Source organism: Rhipicephalus microplus, chromosome 4 (assembly GCF_043290135.1).
Source record: "Rhipicephalus microplus isolate Deutch F79 chromosome 4, USDA_Rmic, whole genome shotgun sequence".
NCBI classification, from domain to species: domain Eukaryota; kingdom Metazoa; phylum Arthropoda; class Arachnida; order Ixodida; family Ixodidae; genus Rhipicephalus; species Rhipicephalus microplus.
The window spans coordinates 30,500,699-30,526,036 of NC_134703.1; the positions used below are offsets into that span (position 1 = coordinate 30,500,699).

Here is a 25,338-nt window from a genome sequence, read left to right on the forward strand (position 1 = left end):
GGCAAATTATATATTGGCAAATTATATATTATAAATGGCAAATTATATATGTCGATTTATAAACAGCGGGGGCTACGTTTGCACGTGAGCCCGGGGCCCCCGTGGTCGCCTTCTTTCGTTTGCGGAGGCAGAGGTCACGAACTGTCACTTCAATTTTTCCCCCCTCGCTCGTGGTTAGTTTCACCTTTTTTCGTAGTCGTCATTTGGAAGTGCAAACGGTGAGTGAGGTCACGTTCGAGGAAAGTCTCTCGAACCAACGAATCCCGAGCTTGCGGCAGTATTATCATTCTCTCGTATTTTGTTCGGCACAGTGCCAGAATTATATAACCAACTGCTACTGGACGAACTAGGAAAGGAAATCGTTATTTAGAAAGCAATTTTCCGGCAGATTTTGTAGCTTTCGTTCAGCACTTATCGACCGGTATTATATTTCGTCTGTGCCGGGCTAGCCATATTTAGCTGTAATTACGCGTACTTATGATATAAAAACATAAGTGAGGAACTGCACTTATAAGAAATTATGTGTGTGCGTGTGCGTGTGTGTACATGTGCGTGTGTGTACGTGCGTGTGTGTTGGCGTAGGTCTGGTTTGGGCGGGGAGCTATTTTTGTCAAGTCTGCTGCCTACTATTGCGATGGCAGGTGACTGATCGTCAGATATAATAATTTGAAATAATTTATAATTGGCTAATATTAAAGTGTAATAATTATAACGATATACTTGTAGCGTGCGTTTCAGATCAGATGGCAATATTGTTTACAGAGGGTACTATAAAACTGAACCAAATTTAGCTCGATCCAGAATAAGTCTGATTAAGAATTTGTAATGAACGAAAAAAAAAAAAGTTTTACCCTAAGTGCCAACTTCAACTTTACGCGTTTTTTTATTTTATTTATTTCAGTACCTTCAGGGCTCGAAAGCGTTACAGAAGGGAGTGGGTAATAGTATACATAGTAATAAGAACAATAAGAGTGAACAAAGAAAAAATGCTGCTAAGAGTAAACATCGCATTCAACAGCAGCCTTAAAAGCAGTGACATCGGTCCATTGGGCAACAGAGGAGGGTAGGTGGTTCCATTCGTTCGAGGTAGTGGGAATAAAGGAATCGTGAAAGAACGAGCGTTTATTTACCGATGTGAAGAATACCAATATCGGTGTAAGGTTCGGACGGGTCAAAGACCCGCGCGTTAAATGAATACAGCGTTGCCGTGATATCACCTCAGAAATTATTGAAAAGTTGATGAGAGGGGATTAGGGGGGGGGGGGGGGGCAGGCACATATTACAAGAGCCTCTTCCCTTTCATCGAAACTCCCTCATTTTGCGAAGTGCTTCGCCTTAAAAAAGCACGTTTATGGCAAAATCACGCAAGCTTTCCAAACACCGCCGACATCTCGAGGTATATAGCTCTACCAAGGACTTCTGGACTTCTCTATCATTGCGGTGAAAACGTTGGTGTCGTTTTTATTGCGTTGGTAGCTCCGAACTATAGCAGCCGCTGTCGCATGGCTTGACAGCCGCCGTGAAAACTCTATGTAACTTTCACGGTATACATTAGTCAAGAGTTTTCTGAATTTTCAAACTACTTCATTTACCTGTTTCGGAAACCTATTTTATACCGAGTTTTGTACCGACCGCAAATGATTGGTCATGTATTGCTTTTTTTTTTTGCTTGTGACTGTCCTTTCACGACATCCTAATTTTAATGCATCGCGTAACACATCGACCTTAAACGAAATTGATGTTTACGTCGGCTGGCGTAACTTGATACGTTTTTGCCTTTTTGATTTTTCGTTGTTCACCTGCCTGTATATATGCAGTGCCTTTCCAATGATAATAATAAAAAAAAACTAGTCAGCTGTGCGATTTGTGTGCTCAGTGTTGCGCTTCTTGTGCTGCAATTGCCCCAATATTCACGAACCAACTAGCCTATTCATCGGCAAACATCCCGCTCAAACGCTGTGCGGCAGCTCGAGCGAACAGCCTCAGACTCGAAATTATATGGCTCACTTGTATTGCGCTCTCCCCGAAGCGTCTGCCTTTTTGAGTTGTCAATCAATCCGGCCCCCGCCATATGTACGCGCCATACGTCCTGCTCAATGTGAGGGTAGCTATGCGGTGGTTCCGTGTCACACCTCGCAGTGCCTGTCGGCGAACTTTCGCTTGGATGTGAAATTTCCGCGTCGACGAGCTCGTGTGGCGATTGCGCTACATCACCCTCCACGGTGGTCAACTAGTAACGGTACTCGGCTGTTTGTGTGTATGGTACTCGCGTGAAGAACTTGCTGCATGAGAGCAACGGGTAGGGCTTGACAGAAACGTTGGATGTTCTTATCTATAGCATATAAGTACAGTGAAACACCGGTGATACGAATCTCGTGTGGGATCACCGCGGGGCTCACCGCAAAAATAATCGCATAATCCGAAATTTGTTTTATCAGAAAACATGGAAAATTAGCATGCGGCAATGAAGAGCTGGTGTACGTTTTAATTTATTGTTTTAAGGTGACGCAGCAGCGTCACGAACAGCTCTGAATTTCATCAAAGCTGTTGAATTTGAAAGAAAAAGGCAAAAATAAGTGCCCGTAAAATTATTTGTGGCATTGCGACCTATTTCTCCGACAAAAAGTTCCTAAAAAATCGCAAAAGGGAAAAAAAACTTACAGACCCAGGTTTTCATATATCTTCATAAATAAAAATGTTGTCTATGAATTGCACCTTATAGAATCTGAATCGAATAAAATACTTTGTAGTGGTGTAGGAGAAAGTAAAGCGTACGGGCACTTGCACGAGAGAAGAAAAATTAAGTCTATATGAACGCCAAACTTTCTTTATTTGTCCGTTCCTGCACGTCTTGCCGTCGTTAACGTCGTCTTGCCGTGGTCGACTGCTAAAATCGCGGGGTCCATGTCGCAGCCGTGGCGGCTGCACTTTCGGTGGAAGCGACATGTTTTGAGGCCCATGCACTTCAATTTAGGCGCATATGAAGTATACCTCCGGGTGGTCGAACTTTCCGGGAGCCCTTTACTACAGCGTCCCTCTTAACCATATCGAGATCTTCGGGCGTACACCCCAACAAATAAATGAAAGACTGCGGCTCACTTGTCACTGCTGCGGATCGGCGACTTCAGCTTGGCTGGCGCTGGGAGGCGGCACTCACCAGCGATGAGCTGGCCGACCAGCTTTGGGGCCGTCCGGCAAGCCGAAGATGCCGCCCGGGTCCAAGGATTTCGAGCCGTCACCTGAGGCACCGCCATCATCATCGATGAAGGGTGGGAAAAGACAGGGGTTAATTCTTTCTTCCGCCACCTCGCCCGAAGGAAACTGCTGGACTTGAAATGAAGTTCATTCATTCATTCATTCATTCATTCATTCGTTCGTTCGTTCGTTCGTTCATTCATTTATTTATTCATTCATTCATTCATTCATTCATTCATTCACTTGTATGACGCAATGTCTGAAGCTTCTGCCCTTTGGAGCGGACAATTAATCCGGCTCCGGCCGCATGCATTGGCCAACTCCCTGCTCATTGCAGGAGTGGTTACTGTATAGTGCCGGGTCACACTTCCTGCCTGTAGAAGTTCACCATTCATATTGGTGTCGAAGACCTCGTCATGTACTCCCCCCCCCCCCCCCCGATTTTTTTAAATATGTAGAATGTGGGATTTGCTTCTGCTATGTAATCAATAATTTTGTGGCCGGTTTAACACTTTCGGCACCTTAAGTTCAAGAAAATTGTTAATGTCGAATGTTAATCTATATTTCCTAAGATATTATATGTTTTAACCTTGCTGGCGTGTGCTTGGGCGTGGTGGTCGAGCATACACGGTGAAATTGAAGTATGCGTTCAACGTTAAGTTAAATATTGAAAAAAAAAGGATACGGACACCGACCAAAATGATATTAAGAAACAGGTCTACATTTTGAAGCCATATTCACAATGAAATTGACAGAGCTGTCCGCCTTCTTATGTGCGGCGCGTGACCTGTCATCTGACGTATACGCAGGCAGATGATTACCTTCTCTGCGATTGAGACTGTTGTCTGCCGCAGTTGATCAGCGGGTATTCGGTGCTCGAATGCCGACCCGAAGGTCGCGGGTTCGATTCCGGCCGCGGCTGCTGCATTTCAGCGGAGACCGATATGTCAGTGGCCCGTGTATTCTGTGTGATGTCATTATTGTTGGTTGGTGCCTGTATCCCTTCTTTTAATGTGTTCTATCTCTGCGGAACGCGTTTCCCTCATACTCTTACCCCCGTATTCTAGAACGTCCCTTCACTCAGCGCTTCACCTTCTCTTGAGCAAGCCGATGGGAGCGCCGTCTCTAGGCATGGCAAGTCACTGCATATCAGCGATAATCTGCTGCGATTACTGAGTAGCGCAGCGTCATTTTCAGCCGAGCGGTGGCGCAGTGCTCAACTCCGTCAAGTGAAGGGTGGAAATCGAGTCGAGGAGCGTTTGTGAATACGGGGGTTAGGCTTCAAACACTGAGAGGTAATGCATACGTTGCTTTCCTGGTGTTTGACGTGGCAGCTTTGTGTGCGAATGTGCGGCGGTCGTCTTTGCTATGAAACATGCACGGCTATATCTGCGTTAAAGCTTTGGTTGAGAGTTCAGCGCTTGTCGCGTCGTCTTTCCTATATATTGCAGTTGGTTTGCAAAACTTTGGCTGTTAGTTTAGCGCTTTGTTCTCGTCTCTTCTATCCCCTCCTATCGTTTGCGCTGTTTAGCACTTTTTTCGTCTACCTAGTGTTCTCCGGGCCCTTCATTTCGCGCCGCTTTTTCGTCGGTCTTGCTGAACCAAAAGCTCGCCACTGTTCGCTGCGTCGGAATAATTAAACGTTATTCGACTTCTCTTTCACATTCGCACAGCGTATGCCATGGCGTTGAACCCAGTCGTTTAAACGGCCTGTTTTCTTTTGTTGGCGCAGCGTGAGCAGCAGCAGCGATGACCGGAGCCGACCTACCAGCGAACACGTGACCCAGGGCATCGCACAGGTGAGTCTTATATGTACGGCTGTATAGCGCTCTTGCACGTCTCTCCAGCGTCGCAGGTCGCATCACGAGTGGGAAGACATCGAAGACGGTTGTGTCGTTACCTCTTCTGCGAACGAGGGGATACATTGATTTCTGTTTTCAGCGATTGCCTACTGATAGCGAAACCATCTGGAATTGCCTACTGGAAGCTCCGACTGCTTGGCGTTTAGGGTGTTGTGCTGTAATGCCCGAAAAGGTCGGTTGGGCTCCCTGCTAGGCCACATTTTGTTGGGGACAGAATGCGATCACACCTTTGTAGTTCAACGCGGTCGGGTGCTTGTTAAGGAACCCTGATGGTGAACCCCTAATTGGGAGTTTCCCGTTGCAGCATGTGTCATCATTATTGGCACGTATAGAACCTCGGAATTCAGTCAGTTATTTCATCATTTTCTTCATTAAAAAAAGAAGACCGATTGGATTCATATTGCAGAGGAGCACCAAATAGGGCTAGTTGGTTGACGTAACAGTAGACAGCGCGTGCGAAGACTCACACCCTTAAATTCAGTGGATATTCGAAGTTCGCTGAGCGATAGCGCGCGTCTCGTGAGGCACTTGGGCTGTTTTTTTTAAATGAGAGAATGAACGAATGAATGAATGAATGAATGAATGAATGAATGAATGAGGCGATTGATACATTCCTGTTCTATTTGAGTCTAATTCTCGGAGTACATTCCCGGAGTACATTCTCGGAGTACGGTGCTGCTGCCATCTGTCCCAATAAACGGCAGGGTCTCGTCGAAAAACGCGCGCGTAGACGTCGCGGCGATGGAATGCGTCCACTGAGAAGTGCCCGACGCGTCTTGAGCCGTGTAGACCACGTTGGTTACGCTTTAGGTGTATGAGTTTACACGAGGGCATGCAGTACAGTCTGATCGTCTTCCTGGCCGAACGCTGGTCCGTGGATCGGGCCTATAGCAGACATGGGGACGAGCCCGGCCAACCGAAAGCTCTTACATTGAAAAGAGTTCGAGGGCTACCTTCCTGCAGCGGGTTGACTGTGGCCCAAACAGCTTTAGTTACTTGTAAACGTGACATTCGTGGACTGAGTCAGCCTGCTTTCTGATCCCAGTCGTTTGCGTCAAGTTCATATAAAGTCAGCCTTTGCATGCAGTTAGTAGCTTTATGCCGCAATTGCTTGCAAATGCCGTAGGTTATATTTTGGGTGGTAACGTCTCGCAATACATTTCGGTCTTTGGGGGCAGTACGTAAGTAAATGGTTGTGTACCAAGTCCTTCGTTCTACGGATGCCGCCACCGCCGGATCGCGACGAAAGTTCGAAACGGACGGTGAGTTTATATAGACATAGCACTTTACGAATATCACGTGAGATATTTTCCCGTGGTTGACTCTATATGGTCAGTCGTAGAAAGATGACCTTCCCTATCTGTAAAGTCGAGAAAAGGAACTTGTGTGTAGCGAGGATGAAGCGCGCATATATAGTTCCCTCTTTCATTTTTTTCCTTCTTACCGCCGAACACGTCACGTGGTTGTCTGCAGACACCACGCTTGGGAGACGACATCTCAAGTTGCTTATACTTGGTTGAACAGTGAGTGCGGTTTTGGCATTTCGTGTCGTCCAGGTACTTTTTCATAGCTGTCAGAATTCTTTATTTCCTTTATTTCGCGAGGCGTGCTTGACATTGGCCGTTTGCGAAATGCCCAACCGTCGGCAGCGTGTGTATAGATGTGTAGTACAGAGGAGAGGAGGTGAGCCACGTTGCGTCAAGGAAAGGTGCGCGATGTGTTCTGAAAGGACCAAGAAGCTCGTCCCGAGTCACCTTGGTCGCCATTATTCCCGCTTTAGTGGAATTCAGCCCGGCTAAGACGCCAGTGGCGGAGTGATGTCGCCAGGGGATGCTGCAGCATTTACAAGTCAGAGCGACTACTGTGGGATTTCTTTGTGGGCTGCCTTGGGGACCGTCTTGGGCAGTCCTTTCATCTCGAGAAAGTTATTGCGTTTTTTTTTGTTTATTTCTTCCCGAAGGGAAGTCCTCCAGACTATTCGCTGCTGCTTCTTGGCGGGCGGATCCATCTCGGACCCTGAAGGGCACGGGGGAAAGACTGCTGTGATTCTCGCGTGCGTGCAGCTCATACGCGGAACTAATGCAGGCGCTCTCCTATTCTTATTACTTTTCGTCGTCATGGGACCGAGCTTTGGTTAGCGCGAGGCTGCATCGCGACCTTGAGACGAGACGTTGGAGTGGGCCTCCTTTGAGGGCGGGCTGTCGGGACTGCCAGTTGCTCAACATTCGCTGGGCTCTTTGCAAAAAGGGTATATATTCACTCGCTTGCTGGCAATCGTGTTTCATAAGTGTGGCTTGGTGCCTTGTCATCGTCTTACTGAATCTGGTGGGACTATAAATAATAATTGTAGAGAGAGAAAGAGCGTAGAATATATATATATATATATATATATATATATATATATATATATATATATATATATATATATATATATATATATATATATATATATATATACACACAGTCGCGGCAATTCGCTACCGGGCAGCTATTAATGTTCAACACTACCTCCAACACAAGCCAAGCTGATTCAGAGTTCTGTAACGGGCTAGTGAATCAAATCAACCTGTTTATACCAGCTGGTGGAATGAATTAGTGAAAAAACGAGAGAAACCAGGTCGCAGACGTTTTCGGATCTAGAAACAGAAGGCCTAGTGGTGATGCTTGAAGCCGTACCATCAGCTTTATATAGACAGTTTATAACGTTTCAGCTTGCTTCGTGTGGCGATTACGGAGGTGGCAGAGGGGACGCCCCTCCTCCCCCAGTCACCCAGGGCGGTAAGTCACTACGTCTGCCCCATATGTTAAATCGGTTATGGTCACGCAGGTTTTCTGTTGCATTCCAAGAACTGTTTGCTTCCCGTACTTAAGGAAATCCAGAGAGGGAAAGAGAGGGAGAGATAAATAAAGAGGAGGGAAGGCAGGGAGGTTAACCAAGCTACGGCTCGGTTTGCTACTCTACACGTGGGGAGTGGGCGAAAGGCGAAATAATATAAAAGAAAGAGATAGAGAAAAAAGAAGAGTAACATTAGACATAGTGAAGCAGACAGGATAGCCATTGTGAGAGGCATGTCATCGCTTCATTTGCATTCTTCTTTTTGTTCCACAGTGAATTGGGAAGCATATTGCCTTTTGGACTCGATCAGTATGGACATGGGGAGGGGGCGCTGCCCTAATGCTTTTCTCGTCAATCCTCCCCCCCCCCCTCCACCTTCAAGGTGAAATCCTGTGGATGCCTATGACGATAGGGAAAGTTCTGGTTCGCGAATCAAGAGGTTCCGTAACGGCTTCAAAGGCTTCAATGTTCTAGGTGCTATAAGTCTGGTAAATTTTTGGCATATATGCACGATGTACCGCTCTAATGGCGCATTACTCCAGTTTTTCCTGTGACACTGCTATAAGCTGCATTCACAAAGGGAACATGTCACGTGATTGGGCCTTGTTTCAGACCACTGCAGCTGGACTCCGTAATTTCGGAAGCGCGGGTCTGCTGCAGAACAGTCGTCTTTTGTGCCTCTTCAGCCGTCACCTTATACGACACCGTTGATGACCTCCCGCTGCTTCTTGTGATTGTGTGGGACTGGTGGCGACCTCCTTAATCTCTCACGCGAGTCCCGGACTGGGAGGCCGTGGCAGCGCATGTGATAGCGCTGGGAGGCCGTGACACCCTGCGGTGGTCGCGTGCTTTATTACATGCATTTCTAGCGGCGGCATATATGTTCCGCCCTCGCCGAAGCTTCTGGGCTGTTGTGGTTTCGCAGGAAAACGGCGCAACAGTGCCGGAATAATGAACGCTCGTCGTTGGACGGTCATCGCACGGTTGGATATCTTCGTCGCATTGAATTGACGATGTTGATAAAGTGCCGGAGTCCTCGTGAGAGGCTTCACCTTTAGTCGCATCGTTATCTGCAAGGGGAAGCGGTGAACATAAGAGTGTTAGCAACCTGACAAAACAAAAATGTAAAACGTGGTAATGCTGTCACAAAGATTATAGTTCGTTTCCAGAGTTGCCTATATAGACCTTTGTTCACTCACCTGGGCTGCTCTATTCCCAAAGTATTGTCATTTTTCCCCCTATACGGTGGTTTGCCCCTGCATCATGCCTTTGCCCCTATACAGTGGTTGCATGCGTGCATTTGGCAAGTACGGGAACTTGAACGCCATCTCTTCTCTTTGTGCGACATACGTTTTCACTCCACCCGAGTGCTAGGTACATATCGTCATTTCTATACCAGCATCGCACCAACACCGTTCGTTCAATCAATCAATCAATCAATCAATCAATCAATCAATCAATCAATCAGTTTATTATCATGTCATAAAAGGATGTTACAGGGAGTAAAATATACAGACGAGGGTCCCAAAGTACAAGACTGCAACGGGACCCTCATGCAAAAAGGGTCTTGTGTATACTTATACACCTCTCTAATTGAGTGATGTCGGCGGCTCCGTTCTGGCTTGCGTGGTGCGGCGCGTGTTCAAAGCTGCCGGCGTGGAACCGAGCTTTCGCGTATACGATAACGAGATGGATGATCCGACCGGGTCGTCGGCTCCCTCTGCGTCGTCTCGTTCACGGGTCTGCACTTCGTCTCGCCGGGACGCCTTCTCCATCGACTACTCCGTGCGCCGACCTCGGCCGAGCGTCCTTGCGCAAGCAGAACGTCCTTTGTCGCGCTATATACGACTTGGGAGCACGTTGAATGTGGCTGGCTGGAGTTATTCGATGAATAATAATAATAATAATAATAATAATAATAATAATAATAATAATAATAATAATAATAGAGGTTTTGCGTGCCAAAAGCACGATGTGATTATGAGGGATACTGTGGAGGGCTCCGCATATTTCGACCACTTCGTGGTCTGTAACGTGCACTTAAATCTCTGTTTGCGAGTATAAAGTGACAGCAGCAAGCACAGGACCGAGTTGACTGGCTGAACATGGGAGATACCTTTGTCCAGCAGTGGACGTAGTCAAGCTGCTGCTGCTGTTGCTGTTGCTGTTGCTGGTGATGATGATGATGATGATGAAATCTATGTAGATGGGCCTCTAGCATTGCTCTTCTATCGAAATGCGGCCTCCAGGACCGGCATTTGATCCCGCGATTCCTGCGTGACTTAGCAGTCGAGCGCCATAATCACTAGATCACCGTTGCTGGGCAGTTATTCGATTTGTTTTATGATACAGGGAATGCTGAGGAGATTTCAGCCCTTTCAGCCTTGTACTGTGAGGCCTCCTTCTGTATATACTAACCCAAATGTGTCTGTCTAAGGTGTTTATCTATTTTGCAACAAATAAATATTTTGATTGATTGATTTACTCCCAGTATTGATTTACTGCGTGTGATTGATTCATTTACTCCGAAACCGGCGACGGTCGCCGGTTTCGCTGAAGTATGATTTGGATGTCGCATGAACGTACAGAAAAAGTGAAAAAAAAAAGACAAAACAATTGTAGATACATGCAGAGAGGACCACCTATCGTACGCTCGCTCGAATTATATATAGCAAAAATTGTTAGCTCGTAAAAACATTTGTTACGATGATGCGCTTGTAGCCGTTAATGCGGAGAAAAACGGAATGTACAAATTAGTCCGCAAAAGTATAGATGTGAAGCGTGGAGCGTGGAAGCTTGGGCAAGTTGGTAGGACATAACTGAATGCAGGAACAGCGCAACCTAGAAGTAGTTACTTCGTAACTACGGAAGCGAAAAAACAAGGACAGAAAAGAGCGCTGACTTTCAACAAAGATTTCGAAAGTATACATGTTTGGACAATGAATACAGTAACACTGAAAGAAGTGATATTTATGGGTGTGCTTGAAAATACATGAATGTGAATAGAATAACTGTAGGCCGGCCAAGTATTTGGATGTGATGTGACGTTTTTTTTTTTTTAAGGCAAAACCTACACAGACGGATGCGTAGCATTTCATTTCATTTTCATTTTATTTTATTCGGACATTTCCGCAGAAATGCCCACGAAGGGGGCAAAAGGAGAGTGTGTCTCCTGACTTGGCCCCTCTTCGTGAGGCACCTCGGGCAGGTAGAGCAGGACAGTACAAAACACCATAACATATTTTGAAATACAATACAAGTTGAAAAACAGTGAATACTATAAATATTACATACATTACATATTTCCTTTACATACACTATAGACTTGTGTTCTGTTTATTACATTGTAAATTCGCTTCTTAAATTGTGTTATGTTTTTAGCCTCCTTAGCGTATTCAATTATTTCAGGAATCCTGTTGCACAGTAGAATGATTTGGTTATTAATTGACTGTACACCATAGTTAGTCCGGCACATTGGCCCGACCAACGCAACAGTACGCAGATTATACGTAAGATCTCTGCTTAAGTACACATCAGAAAAAATCTGGAAATTATCTTTAATTTTTTTGAAGATTAACATGGCTAGTTGCATCCTATAGCACTCTGGGAACGGGAGTACATTATACATATAAAAAAGAGACATATTAGTGGGGACCGAGGTACTTATCAAACCTAGTGCGCGTTTTTGAAGAAGAATTATACTTTCTGTATTTGTTTTGTTACACGTACCCCAGACTAAAATGCAATAAATGATTTGCGAGTAGATAAAAGAAAAGTAAAGCTGCCGTTTAACTCTCCCTGGAAGGAGATGCTGTAAGCGTCGAATTAGACCGATCGATCTTGATATTTTTATTCGCAGGTTGTCCACATGGTGGGACCAACTAAGGTCACTTTGAAAACACACACCCAGAAACTGAATTTTATTTACCTGCGCAATATTTTCTCCATTAAAAATCAGAGAGATAGCATAATCTACAGGCCTATTTTTTTGTTTGAAGAGCATAAATTTAGTTTTTTTTATGTTTAGTTCTAGCTGATTGACTGTAAGCCATGATTTTAGTTTATCCAACCAAGAATTTGCAGTTATTTCAATATCGCGAAGATCTAAACCAGAAAAGAAGGCATTGGTATCGTCGGCGTACATGACTATGTTTGGTGTGAACTGAATGTTAACTATGTCATTGATATAAAGTATAAAAAGTAGAGGACCAAGTATCGATCCTTGGGGAACCCCATACTTAATTACGCCCAAATCAGATTTATAATTGTGGAGCTGTACATATTGTTTCCTGGCCCAAAGATAGCTTTTCATTAGATCAAGCGCAATCCCGCGTATTCCATACAGTTGAAGTTTCCTAATTAATATATCGTGCTTTATCGAGTCAAAAGCCTTACGGAAATCGAGAAATATTCCCACAGTGTAAAATTTTTTTTCAAAGTTATGAAGTAGGCTGTCCTTAATACGGAGTAAAGCAGACTGAGTTGATCTACCTGGTTGGAATCCACACTGTTCTTCACAAATGACATTTCTGTTTGCTATAAAAGAAAATACCCTCTTATATATCAGGCGTTCCGCGACCTTAGAGAAAAGCGGCAGAATAGAGATTGGGCGATAATTTTGAAGTTCATTTTTATCACCTCCTTTAAAAATTATTGTTACGCGAGCTATTTTCATGGCACATGGAAAAATTCCCGTCAAGAAGAGTCTGTTGCATATGTAAGTGAATGGGGCGACAATCAAATCAGCAACTGCCTTGATAGGTGCTGCGGAAATGCCATCTTCTCCTGGTGAGCTGTTCTTTAGTGAGCATATGACAGTGGCTACTTCCTCCTCGGTAACGGGTAATAAAAACAAAGAATTAGTGGAAGAGCTTTCAATATAGCATTCAGCCGGTTTAAGGTCAGTCGCTTGTGTTATATTACTTGAGGATCCTGCCTCAAGGAAATGAAGGTTAAATTTGTCTGCCAGTGCCTTGCCACTGAAGTGAATATCGTTTATCTGTATATAGCTAGGGACAGTGGCTTGTTTTCTTCCTATCAATTTATTAACCGAGCTCCAAACCATTTTTGAGTTGTTAATCACTGTAGAAAACTTGTAGGCATAGAAATCTATTTTCGCCTTCTTGAGGTCTTTGTTTACTTTGTTTCTAAAATTTTTAAACTCAATGAGGTCAGTTTGTTCTTTTGTTTTCAAAAAGTGCTGGAAAAGTTTGTTTTTTTCATTTATCCGCTTAAGAAGTGCCGGCGTAATCCACTCCTTTCTTGCTCTCTTGTGTTTCTTTACAACAACGTACGGAAAAGCAGTATTGTAGTTACTAACCATTTTTGACATAAACAGGTTGTATGCCTTAGACGGATCAGGTTCTCGGTACAGGTCATCCCAATTGCAGTTAAACATTAGAGAGCGAAAACGGAGAATATTTGGATCGTTTATATCTCTACGCATGTATTTTGGAGAATTCTGCAGTTCTGGCATTGTTAATAGTGCAAAAAAAGGTAAGTGGTCACTTATACCAGAGCTGAATACTCCGGCTAATGCACTGTCAGGGGATAAATTAGTGAAACAGAGATCAATGATCGTTTCTGATGTGCTTGTTATTCTGGTAGGAGTGCTAATGATGTTTTCGCAGCCATGAGACAACATTAACTCCATTAGTTTTAGCTTAATAGGACCATCTTTTGATATATCTATATTAAAATCACCAAATGATATCACGAACCATCGATTAGAATTAGCATGATGTTGAAGCTTCTCTAAAAACTCAAGAAGTGAGTCAGTATTACCATCCGGGGGGCGGTAGATCAGTACTATTACAACCTTGTTGTGTATCACAGTAACTGCTTCGAAATCACTACACACAACACAATAGTCGGGCCATGCCTCATAGGGCAAATTTTGTTTGATATACAAAGATACACCGCCACCGCGTTTTCCAGTTCTGAATACTGATTCCATATTGTAATTTCCCAAACTGACCACGTCTGACTGTGAAGAAAACCATGTCTCCGAGAAGCCCATGATATCAAAGTCATAGTTGAGGTGTACTAATTCGCTTTCAATTTCCTCACCCTTGTTCCTCATACTCTGTGCATTAATATGATAAAGGGAAAGACCACGTTCAGAAAGAAAGTTCGAATCCTCAATCAAATTCTTGAAAGAGACAGCATTGTAATGCATCGACTTGATCATCAAAACAGAAAAAAGCCATAAAAGGCGATAGGTACAGTAAGTGTTTAAACAATCTTGTTTAGATCATCTTCAGATGCAATTCGGATTGCGCGTGCTTCTGAATTCTTTCTGACAAAAATCTTTCCCTGTGAAGACCAAGTGAATCGATAGTTCATCTCGGTGGCTCTAGTCCTTGCCATCCAAAGGAGCTTCTTATTTGCAGGAGTTAAGTTATCAAATAGCTGAATATTACTGTTTTTTTCTCTTAGTTCGGCACGTTTAGCAAGCCATGCTGCCTTCAAGCTCAGTCGAGCGAATCTTATCAGTATAACTGGGGGTTTCCCTTTACGGGGTGGCAAGCGATGCATGCTTTCAACGTCACAGTCAGATAGTGCCTGCAGGTCAAGCCTCTTCGCAAGGTCGTTAACTCGTGACAAGGTATCCTCTTTTTCAATAAACGGCATGCCATGAATTTCCAGATTCTGGCGGCGACTATATTGCTGAAGGTCATTTAGTTCTAGGTTTAGCTTGCGAATTTCTTTTTCGTCAAAATTTTGTTCCACAGCTTCTACTCTGTTGCGGAGGCTTTCTATGTCTCTATCGTGCCTTGCGCTGATTTCAAGAAGCTTGTCATGCGTATCTGACATGTGCTGAATGGATTGTTCAATGCTGGTGACTGTTTGCTTTAATTCTGTAAGGTCATCGACCTTAGTTGTCAAGTGCGCCAAGCATTTGTTAATTTCCGCAAGTTGCTGGCTCAAGGCTTCCGTTAAAGCTGATTGACCAGCGTTATTATTCATCTGAGTGTTCCTGGATGAAGGCACACGGCAAGTCTGACATTTTAAGGCTTTCTTTGCCTCTTTACCTTTCTTTTTATAGGTACGTTCACTTATTCCGATACATTCTCCGATGTGATAGCATTGCCGGCATTCTGCACATGTTATGACATCCTCATCTTCAGAAAAGTATTGTTTACAGGATTCACATACGTCACTCATTGCAGCACTTGTCTAGTCACAAAATACAAAACTCGAGGACAGCAGTAGCGGCAGGAGCAGTTGCAAGCGATAAATAACGTACCAAAACTAACCAACCTGCGCATGGGCAAGAAGACAGTTAGGACCGTGCTCCGCTGAACCGTCTGCCGCCACTGCTGCCCGAAATGTGGTTGAGTCCCACGATGCGACCGAGTATATAAAGGGCGGGGGGCGTATCACCAGCTGGTCCGTCAAGTGCCCGCGCAGCGCTGTGGTGGATATGCGGATAGTACCAACTTTCCTTGGTTTCAGTTGGTCATTCCCGGGGCAATGCAGGCTGGTATGGATGCGCGGATGACGTCCACTTTGCGGGGTTTCTGCGCATGGGCAAGAAGACAGTTAGGACCGTGCTCCGCTGAACCGTCTGCCGCCACTGCTGCCCGAAATGTGGTTGAGTCCCACGATGCGACCGAGTATATAAAGGGCGGGGGGCGTATCACCAGCTGGTCCGTCAAGTGCCCGCGCAGCGCTGTGGTGGATATGCGGATAGTACCAACTTTCCTTGGTTTCAGTTGGTCATTCCCGGGGCAATGCAGGCTGGTATGGATGCGCGGATGACGTCCACTTTGCGGGGTTTCTGCGCATGGGCAAGAAGACAGTTAGGACCGTGCTCCGCTGAACCGTCTGCCGCCACTGCTGCCCGAAATGTATACAACCGGCAATCGTACTCCGTGCCTGTCGCACGTGCCTGTGGTTTTTCGCATTTTTGTCTGCATACTGACACGTCGGGAGGTCACTCTGCTCATGTTTCCTAGCTGGGACGGAATAGTTTGTTTTGTCTGCACTGCACTGCACTGGTAACTGCGGTGTTCAAGGTTTTCGCGCGCTGATCTTGTGACTGTCTCGCTGGTATTCGTCGCTTTCGATGAGCTCTCAGGTTGAGGAGGGGCGGGAGGAGGGAAGAGACGCACGCACGAACATAAAGCAAAGCTCCCCTCGCCCCACTCCTTTTTTGACATCCCCCCCCCCCCAAAAAAAAAAAACCAGTTTACGTCTTCGGTGACAAAGAGGGGTGTACTCTTCGCGGTTAGGCCATGTAACTGAAGCTAAGCCATCACAGAAGCGGGACTGATAGTTGGGCTAGTTGGTGATACATTATGCGCAGTACAAGCGCGCAGACTCACGGGACGAAGAGAAGAGATACAAACAAGCGCCGACTCTCAACTGAAGAATTCATTGAAATATACAAGTTATCTGAACACATCTCTTCTCTTCGTCTCGTGAGTCTGTGCGCTGGTACTGCCCGTAAAGCAGTGACAGAGCCGACATTTGTTTGCGTTCATTCCAGTGAAAAAAGGAGACAAAAGAGAATAATGTGCAATTGAACTGTAAGACAGTATAAATTTATGTGTATTTTTGAGATCCAGGAGAAAATTGGCGGGACTCCTAATCTTCGCCTTTAAGAGTTGAATGCGATAGCGATATTATGTCCTTAGTGCGTACCGTATTTACTCGCATAATTTGCGCACTTTTTTTCTCGCGATTTTGGGGCCCCGAACAGGGGGTGCGCAAACTATACGCGGGGATTTTCTCGAGTGCATACGAAATATTGTGTCACAATCCTAACGCGCGCAGTTTATACATTTAAAAAAAGAAGTAATAAAATGGAGCACAAACGAAGTGTACTTGTTAAATTTGAAAGAATTAGTGCGTACCAGTCAGATCCGGTCACGCGCGGTCTAGCGAGAATCGCTGATCGCGAAGTCCGATTGGGAATCATCGTGGCGCCCCCCCCCCCCCCCCCCCCCGAAGCGCATCGTCCTCGGTTCCGTCGTGCGCGTTTGAACGCCCCATTTGCCCGAAGCTCTTTGGACAATGCTGGGAGAAACTGGGTCCCACGACACGGCGGTATACTGCAGGAACTAATCATCCGTACACAGTTTAAAAGGCCTCCTTGAGTTTTACTTCATGTGATTCTTAAAAGAGAAAAGAAGATAAAAGTGAGCCCCGTAAGTGTTTGCATCAGAGTGCGACACCTCAACAGTAGCTCACGAGGGATGGGGGTAAGGAGGAATTAAAAGGATAGGACTGAAGGTATAGAGATAAAGAGAGGGGGAAGGAGAGAGCGTGGCGCAGGGAGAGCGACATCCGGAAGCGAGGAGGAGATGGGAAAGATGGACACGGTCGCGGGAGTCCGAGGACGGCCGGGGCACCACTCGGTGAGAGCTCTTGTCGGCGGCAGGAGATGGCGTAGGGCGAGCCCGGTCGGCCAGAGCTGCGCTGTCGTCGCGGAGATCGCGGGGGCACAACCGGTCGGCACGAAATCCAGAGATCGAGTCCCCTCCTTGAATGGCAGGAAACTTGTATAAAAGAGCAAGCGCACTCGTTTGCTTTCTCGCGTACCGATCGAGCCATTCGTCACGTTGAAGTGCGTCCCCTCGAAGTGATTTGCGACGGTATACGCTTCCCGCTTTCTCCGTCTAAATTCACAACAGCGAGCTTTGATTTCGCCGTATATGTAATTACTGTAGCACATCGCAAGAAACCCGTCAAAACGCGTCGGCCGGATGGCGAAACCTAAAACGTTCGAAATCGACCAATTAGCGTGCGTTGCAGTGCGGACGCAGAGAACGAGGAGAACAGTTGGCGCACGCATCCGATGCAGAAAGTCGTCCGTGCCGGGACGCGAGCGTACCTTCTCGCCAGTGGAGAGTTTTAGTACTGCGGATTGGTGCTACTTACGCATCACGCAAGCGCCTTGCGTTACGTGGCGTCGTTTGCCACTAATCGGCTTTTAGTATACGCCGTAGTACCCGCGTACGTAACGAGCGTGAAGCGTGTTGCGCCATCTGGTAGATCAAAATAGAAGCACGTGTTGTTGACAGCCAATGTGAGCCAATCCAAGTGTTATAGCCAGATTATGGCCATATTTTAAGCCACAGAGCCCCTCGGTGGTTGCCTTCCACGCCGCCATTTTGGAAAACGAAGTGTCGCGCTTTCGCGAACTTGTTCGAGAGCGGCGCGATCAGCTCATACGTACGCACGCACGCATCTCATTCGTGCGTACGTCGCGGCTGCGTACGTAAAGCGATACGTGCGCGTTGCGGTCTGCGCATGCGCACTACGCAGAACGTGGCGTCCTTACGTACGCAACGCCGCCACGTACGCAGCGTACGCAGTACAAAAACTCTCTATTGTCGCGGTGGTAGAGATTGGGAGATAGGGGGGGAGGGGTGGGGCGAAGGAATCCGGCGACTCGTCAACAGGTTTTTGTTAGGGTGCGATGTTCTAGGGACCCTATATTATAGTTCGGAGAAAGTCCTCCGAAGAAGGGACTTCGCACTCGCAGCCTGTTTGACTGTGCCCGTCTGCTCGGCGAGGCGCGCACCCGGCCGAAGCATCGAAATGTTCAAAAGTGGGCGCGCAGGCGAGCCGGCTCGGGCGGGTCGGGGAGCGCGAAATATGCGAGTAAATATTTTTTCCCCCCGAAAAGCTGCTAAAATATTAGGGGTCCGCCAATCATGCGAGGGCGCAAATTATGCGAGTATACATACGGTATTTCGAACACTTAGTGCATGAAATCTTTTTGAAACATTCCATGCACGCACTACGTGGTCTCCAGGGAACAGGCTCAGTAACGTGTGGGACTTTTGTAGTAGGTGACCGGCTTGAAACCATAGAGTTATTATGATAATCACATTACAGTGTCTAGAAATATACTAGACACTGTAATCACATCACTCGATTCTTGGCCAGTCCCCCATAGTGGGAATGTGCCACGATCAATTGGTGAACAACAACAACAACAACAACAACAACAACAACAACAACAACAACAACAACAACAACAACAACAACAACAACAACAACAACAACAACAACAACAACAACAACAACAACAACAACAACAACAACAACAACAACAACAACAACAACAACACATGTTCTGACGCCTGTGATGGCAATGTACGCTTGTGCCACACATTATTATGCAATATTTCATGGTGTATTGCAAAGCGTGTATACAGCACGCGCGTGTTTGTAAAGCATGAAAGGCACTTTCACTGCATTTGCAAGCAGATGAAGTTATTTTCACTGCATTCACATGCAAACGCGTGGCTGTGTGGTAGAACATCCGCTTGACAGGCAAACGACCAGAGTTCGGTTCTCACTTCGACCCAGGATTTTTTTATTGTTTATTTTATGTGCATTGTTCTCGATTTTTTGGTCATGCGCAAGATGATGACTTTTCGCTCCCAACCAACGACGCCTACGCTGAGACCGACGCCAGAATTTTGGCGGAACGAGCTCTTTAACGCTGTCGTGTTAAATACAATAGTTTTCAAGTCGAGGAAATAGGCTGTCCCGATTGAGTGAAGTATACTGAAATGCAGAAATGGTCAGGTGGATCGAAATCTATAATTACAACTACGTATTCCAATCTACGCGCTGTTTGGAAAATGAATGCCACGAGTATAGATGGGAGTTGTGAAATGCTCACGCTGTAGTCTGAACGCAGCTTGGCTGGCGCGAAGGCAGTTGCCAGTTCTTTGTTTTTTTTTCTTTGTCTCTAGCTTCGGCTGACTCTAGTCTCCAGTGAAAGTTCGGCAAGGTCAACGACACGCCATATACAGAGTGCGTGGACGTCAACTACAACGGGACCGCTGTTTGGTTGATTCGGAACAAAAACTATCGGCCATTGTATGTGCGCTGACGCCGACTTTACGGTTTGCAAGTGCACTAAGAAATCAATCATGGCGGAGTCGGTGCCCGCCTGTGCGACATTTATTACTGGCTGCGCATTTCGCGTACGCTCGTTCGTGCTTCAACCGGTTTAGGCGTTCTCGCCACTTTTATCGTCTAATGGTGTCATCCAATAGCAGATTCGGAGCACTTCCGGCGATACTTTCTTTTGCTCCATGCAGAGCGTGTCTATTCCACTTGCGGATGCTCTCTGTATGTTCCATCGGCAGATCTGGAGCAGCTCCGTCGCGAGATCAACTTTACGGAGCAACTTTTTCTACTCCGCGAAAATTGGTGGATTCGATCGGAATTCGCAAGCGCCCCGTGCCTTGAAAAGGTTTGAACTTTGGGCGCGCCAACGGACGCCGCCGGTATCGTCATTTGCGGCTCGCGTCGGAGAGAGAGAGAAGAACTTCTTCATTCACAAAATCATGCAGCAGAGGGCGTGGGAGGAACCCCTAGACCGGGGTCCCTAGGACTGCTCCAGCGACTAGCCGGGCCCGCTGTATCAGAGCTCGGAGGACCTCGGGAGGTCCATCGCGGAGAGCATCATCCCACAGCTCCTCGTTACGTAAAAGGTGAAGGGTGAAGGGAAGCAGGCAAGGAATGAAAGATGTTCGCAGTGCACTCTATCGAGACATGGAAGGTCGTGGGCGAGTTTCCACAGTCGGGGCAACGGTCTGCATAGCACTGCGGGTAGAATTTGTGAAGTGATACTAGATCGGAAAATGTGTTAGTCTGTAGCTGGTGTAAGGCTACTGTCTCGCGAGAAAGATGGTGGTGGGGCGCTCTGAGTGCGACGGACGTTCCTGTAGTGACGAAGAATGTCTTTGTAAGTAGATTCCCTTCTGTGGCCCTCCGCCAGAGTGGAGTGCTCCGGCGCAGAGTTCGTGGGTCACTCCGAATCCGCCAATGGATGACGCCATATAAGCTTCTTAGCAAACCTTTCCTTGTTCACCCCGTGCCAAAAACACTATCATTATCATTAACGGATGTGAGCCATAGAAATTCAGTAAGTTTCACTAATGACGACTGGTCCAGTAAAAATGAAAAAAAAAAACGTGTGGCCTATCAGACATCTAATCATCATCACGCATGGGTATGTTCCAGAAGGAAAAGGAAAGGAAGGAAAAATTTTATTTGCAAGGGTTTGGGACAGGGGTCATGAGCTTGATGGGTGGGGCCCCAAGTCCAGGGCTCCACTGGCGGCCGCCGTCTGTCTGACGTGCCGCAGAAGTGCAAGCTGCACCTCTGGGTCAGAGCTGGCGAGCTGTGCCTCCCATTGCTCGAAAGTATTACAAAGCTTGTACTGACCTAAAAAGGTATCTAAATTTGGTGGTCGTTTTAGGCATCCCCACGAAATGTGGTAGAGCGATGGCGAGCCGCCACACCACGGACAAGCATGCCCATACAGCGTTGGAAAAATTTTGTGTAACCTTTGAAGATTAGGAAAGACCCCCGTTTGAATTCGGCGGAGGTCAATTGCGTCCTCCCCTTCTAATGATTTGTGGGGGGCGCTGTATTTTTGTCGCATGCCTCGCTGGTTAGCAAGAATTTCGCGAGGGGCCATTCTGGATGGGTCATTATCCTCCTCGATAGCTTCCTCCTGGAGTGTTTCAAAGGATTGAATGTGCTGTCGAAGCTCTGCTCGGTTCGTGAGCCCTCGAGCACAAGCGTCAGCACTTTCGTTCCCCTCCAGGCCTGCGTGTCCTGGACACCAGATCAGTCTGTATTTGTTCGTCAAGCTCCCGCCTTAGAACTTGCTTATTTTTAACGGAAGGCGGCCTCTTAAAAAGAAACGGCACGCTTCCTGCGAGTCGGAAATGATAGTTGTCTGCGGTTCATCTCTTTGTTCCTGCGCCCTGATTGCAAGAGCAATGGCAAAGCATTCCGCCTTGGCGATCGAGGACGTGTACAGTGATGCACATGTCACCATGCAGTTGTCGTTGCTAAGTACCGATGCAACTGACCGTTTAAAATTGTACCTTGAAGCGTCCACATACAAAACATTTGATTTGTTTTTGAATGTTTTTCGGAGCCATCGCACTCTCTCCTCTCTGCGCTTTCTGTTTGTTTTTACGTCCATGTTCTTGGGCAGCGGTGAGATCGAGATCTTGCTGCGGACGGGATCCGGGATGTCTACAAGAACCTCGTCCATGTTCTGGGGGTATGGCGGAAAGCCCACCCTAGAAAGTATCTCTCTCCCCGTTTTCGTTTGACTTAGACGATTTCTCTGCGCAGTCAGTACCGCTGTCTTTAGCTCAGGGTATGTATTATATATACCGAGGTCCAAAAGCTTTTGGGTTGGTGTGCTTACCGGTAGCCCTATGGCCACTTTGTAGGCGCCCCTAATTATGGACTCGACGGTTTCTTCTTCTGATTTGTTTAACACGTGGAAAGGAAGACTATACGTAACCTTACTCAGTACAAGTGCCTGTACTAATCTAATTGTGTCTCCTTCCTTCATGCCCTGCTTGTGATATGTTATTCTATGGATCATTCGTGCAACTTGTTTCGTGACTGATTTTAATATGTTTATTGTATGATTCGCTCGTCCATTACTTTGAACCCAGTAACCCAGAATACGTGCGACGGTCACCTCACGTACTTTGACACCTTCAATGTTTATGTCAATGCTTCCGTTACTTTTGTATCTTTTTCCATGTACCCTGATAATTTCAGATTTTTCTGGGGCACAGCTGAGCCCGCTTGCCTTCGCAAAGTTTTCAACTGCTGCTGCAGCTTCTTGAAGTGTCTGCTCTTTGTTAGCTAGAGATCCACGCGTTGCCCATAGGGTGATATCGTCCGCATAGAGAGTGTATCCTAACTGCGGAACTCCATCCAGAGCTCGCGTGAGTCCTAACATGGCGATATTAAAGAGCAGGGGAGAGAGGATGGCTCCTTGAGGAGTACCTTTGTTTGGCATCTCAAAAGCGTCTGACGTGACTTGTGCTACGCTTATCGAAGCCCGCCTTTCTGTGAGGAATGCCTTAATGTAATTGTAGGTGTTTGTACCACATCCCGTGTTGTTTAGTTCTGTTAGGATGGCCTTATGCGAGATATTGTCGAATGCTCCTTTTAAATCAAGGGCTAGTATTAGATGTTCTCCTCCTGTTGGTATATAGCTCAATACTTCCTCTTGTAATAGGAGAAATGCGTCTTGGGTAAAGAGGCCATTGTGGAAACCCAGCATAGTGGCTGGAAAAAGGCCGTTGTCCTCTATAAAGTTTTGGAGCCGATTATGAATAACCCTTTCAAAAAGCTTTCCCATGCATGACGTCAAAGATATGGGCCTGAGTGCCTGCAGGGAGGGCTTCTTCCCGGGTTTCGGTATCGTAATAATTTTGGCTACTTTCCATTCCTCGGGTATCTTTCCTTTGAGCCAATAGTTGTCATTAAAATGGTTTGTCAGTGCCTCTATAACCTTATCGCTGAGGTTCCTTATCATTGCATTTGTGATTTGATCTGAGCCAGGGGCAGAATTTCTCTTGGATGCTTGGGCAGCCGCAAAGACCTCTCCCGTGGTGATTGGGGCGCCGAGTCTCTCGTTTTTCGCACCAGTGTACTGCATTTCAATACTGCAACTATCGGTATTCTCTCCTATGTATCTGTCCTTAAGTGCTTGTATTAACTCCTCCTCTGTGCCCGGAAAATCATGCATTATTCGTTGTAGTGTTCTGTTCGAGGCCGATTTTGATTTTTCTGGGTTAAGCATGTTCCTTAGGATGGCCCAAGTTTTCGCAGTGCTCAGAGTGTCCTGTAGTGAACTGCAGAACTGGATCCATCCCTCAGTTGCAATTTTGTTAGCGTATTGATTTGCCTCCTCTCCTAAAGCAGCGATTTTGCGGAGAAGGTTCCGGTTGAGTCGCTGGTTTTTCCACCTTTTCAGCATACGGCGCCTGCTCTCCCACAGGTGGAGCAGGTGCCTGTCGACTGCAGGAGTCTCTGCTGTTCTTGTGATACGTTTAGATGTTTGTTTGTGAACTGAGATTATGTACTCTGACCATTCCCCAATCGACTCCGGTACAGAGTCGGGTGAGGGATCACGTCGTCTGTATCTTTCCCAGTCAGTGATCACCACGTCTCCTATGACCCTGCGGAGTTTTGGAGTTGAGAGGGAAATACTGATTATGTAGTGATCGCTGCCGAGATTCTCTTCCAGGTTTGTCCAGTTAGCGTCGTTAACATTACGTGTGAATGTCAGATCTGGGAACGTGTCTCGACTAACGCTGTTACCCAGCCTCGTAGGTGTTGTGGGTAGAGTAATTAAGCTCAATCCTAGTTTGGATACGGCGTGTTCGAGACGTGTTCCTTTAGGGGAATCTCTCAAATAACCCCATGTGGTGCTGGGTGCGTTAAAGTCGCCCAATACCACAAGTCGATCTTTCGCCCCTGCAATACCGACGACATTTTTAAGCAGTGCACCAAAGTCCTCGTGTTTCTCTTTGGGAGGGCTGTATATATTTAATATTACGGTTTTCACTTTGCCTCTCTTCAGAGGAAGAAGGGTGATTATCTGATGATTTATCCGCAGACTTTCTATGTGCTCAACCTTTGCTGCAATACTTTTGCTAACCAGTGAGGCTACGCGGGGATAATTTGGATCTTGCAAACAATAATATCCCTGCAGTTTGACCATCTTGGGCCCAACCTCCTGCAAGCATATTAAGTCTGGCTGAATTGGTACCGAGTTCATGTAATTTTGGAGTGCTGCGGCGCGCTTGTGAAAAGTGCGACAGTTCCACTGCCAAATCTCTAAATGTTCTACACTTTTTATATTATTTTTGACCATGCTGCATGGCCGTACCCATGCTGTCGCGGCCCGCTTTGGATGGTTTGTCAATACCTGGAGCGGACATGGAGCGTTTGTTTAGTGCCCTCTGCAAGCCTCCCACAGCATCGTTAACATACTGCCTCTGAATTTTCAGTTCTTCTACGACAAACGTTTTCATTTCCGCCATGAAATCACTTAGAAGTTTATGTAAAGTAGCTATGCTTTCCCTGTTTGCTTGAACCTGCGTCTGCGCTCGCTTTACTAGTTCACTGCTTTCTGATTGATTAGCGAACGAGTCTTCGTCTATCGTTTCCGCGCTCGTTTCTGCACTATCCTTCATGTGGGCTAGACGCTCTCGCGCCTCTTTATTGCCCACGGTGGGGTTGCCTATCGACCCTGGGTTTTGTATTTTCTTAATTGCATTTTCTAATTTGATTTCCATTGACGAGATGGCCATTTTATACTCTTTCCGCTCCGCAGTCATTTGATTTTTAAGCTGTTTAATTTCTTGTGTGAATCTTTGGTCTCCTCTAGAATTTTCTTATACTGTGGGCTATCAGTTGCAGGAACATTGGGAGGCACTGGACTCGCCCAGCTCACCTTGTTTGGTTGGTTGTTTTGTACGTCCTGCGTACTAAGGCCAGTGGTTGCTGCTACTGCTTCTTCTTTCCTGGCATGGGCGGAGCTTGTTTCCAAGCTGCTGCTCGGTGTTTTCTTCAAGTTTGGCTTGCCAGGGGCCTCCGCAGGCTTGCTAATATTCCGCTGTTGCGGGGTCTTTGATG

The 25,338-nt window shown here is 46.4% G+C and overlaps 1 protein-coding gene across 5 annotated transcripts in view; it reads left to right on the forward strand.

Moving 5' to 3' along the window:
* The window catches only part of LOC119171819 (uncharacterized), a 460,188-nt gene that overhangs the window by 157,686 nt on the left and 277,164 nt on the right, over window positions 1–25,338 (forward strand). For all 5 annotated transcript variants that reach the window (XM_075892443.1, XM_075892445.1, XM_075892448.1 and 2 more), the window contains exon 17: window positions 4,928–4,994. In XM_075892443.1, coding sequence (XP_075748558.1) covers window positions 4,928–4,994 — 67 coding nt within the window. The remainder of the gene's footprint in view (window positions 1–4,927; window positions 4,995–25,338) is intronic.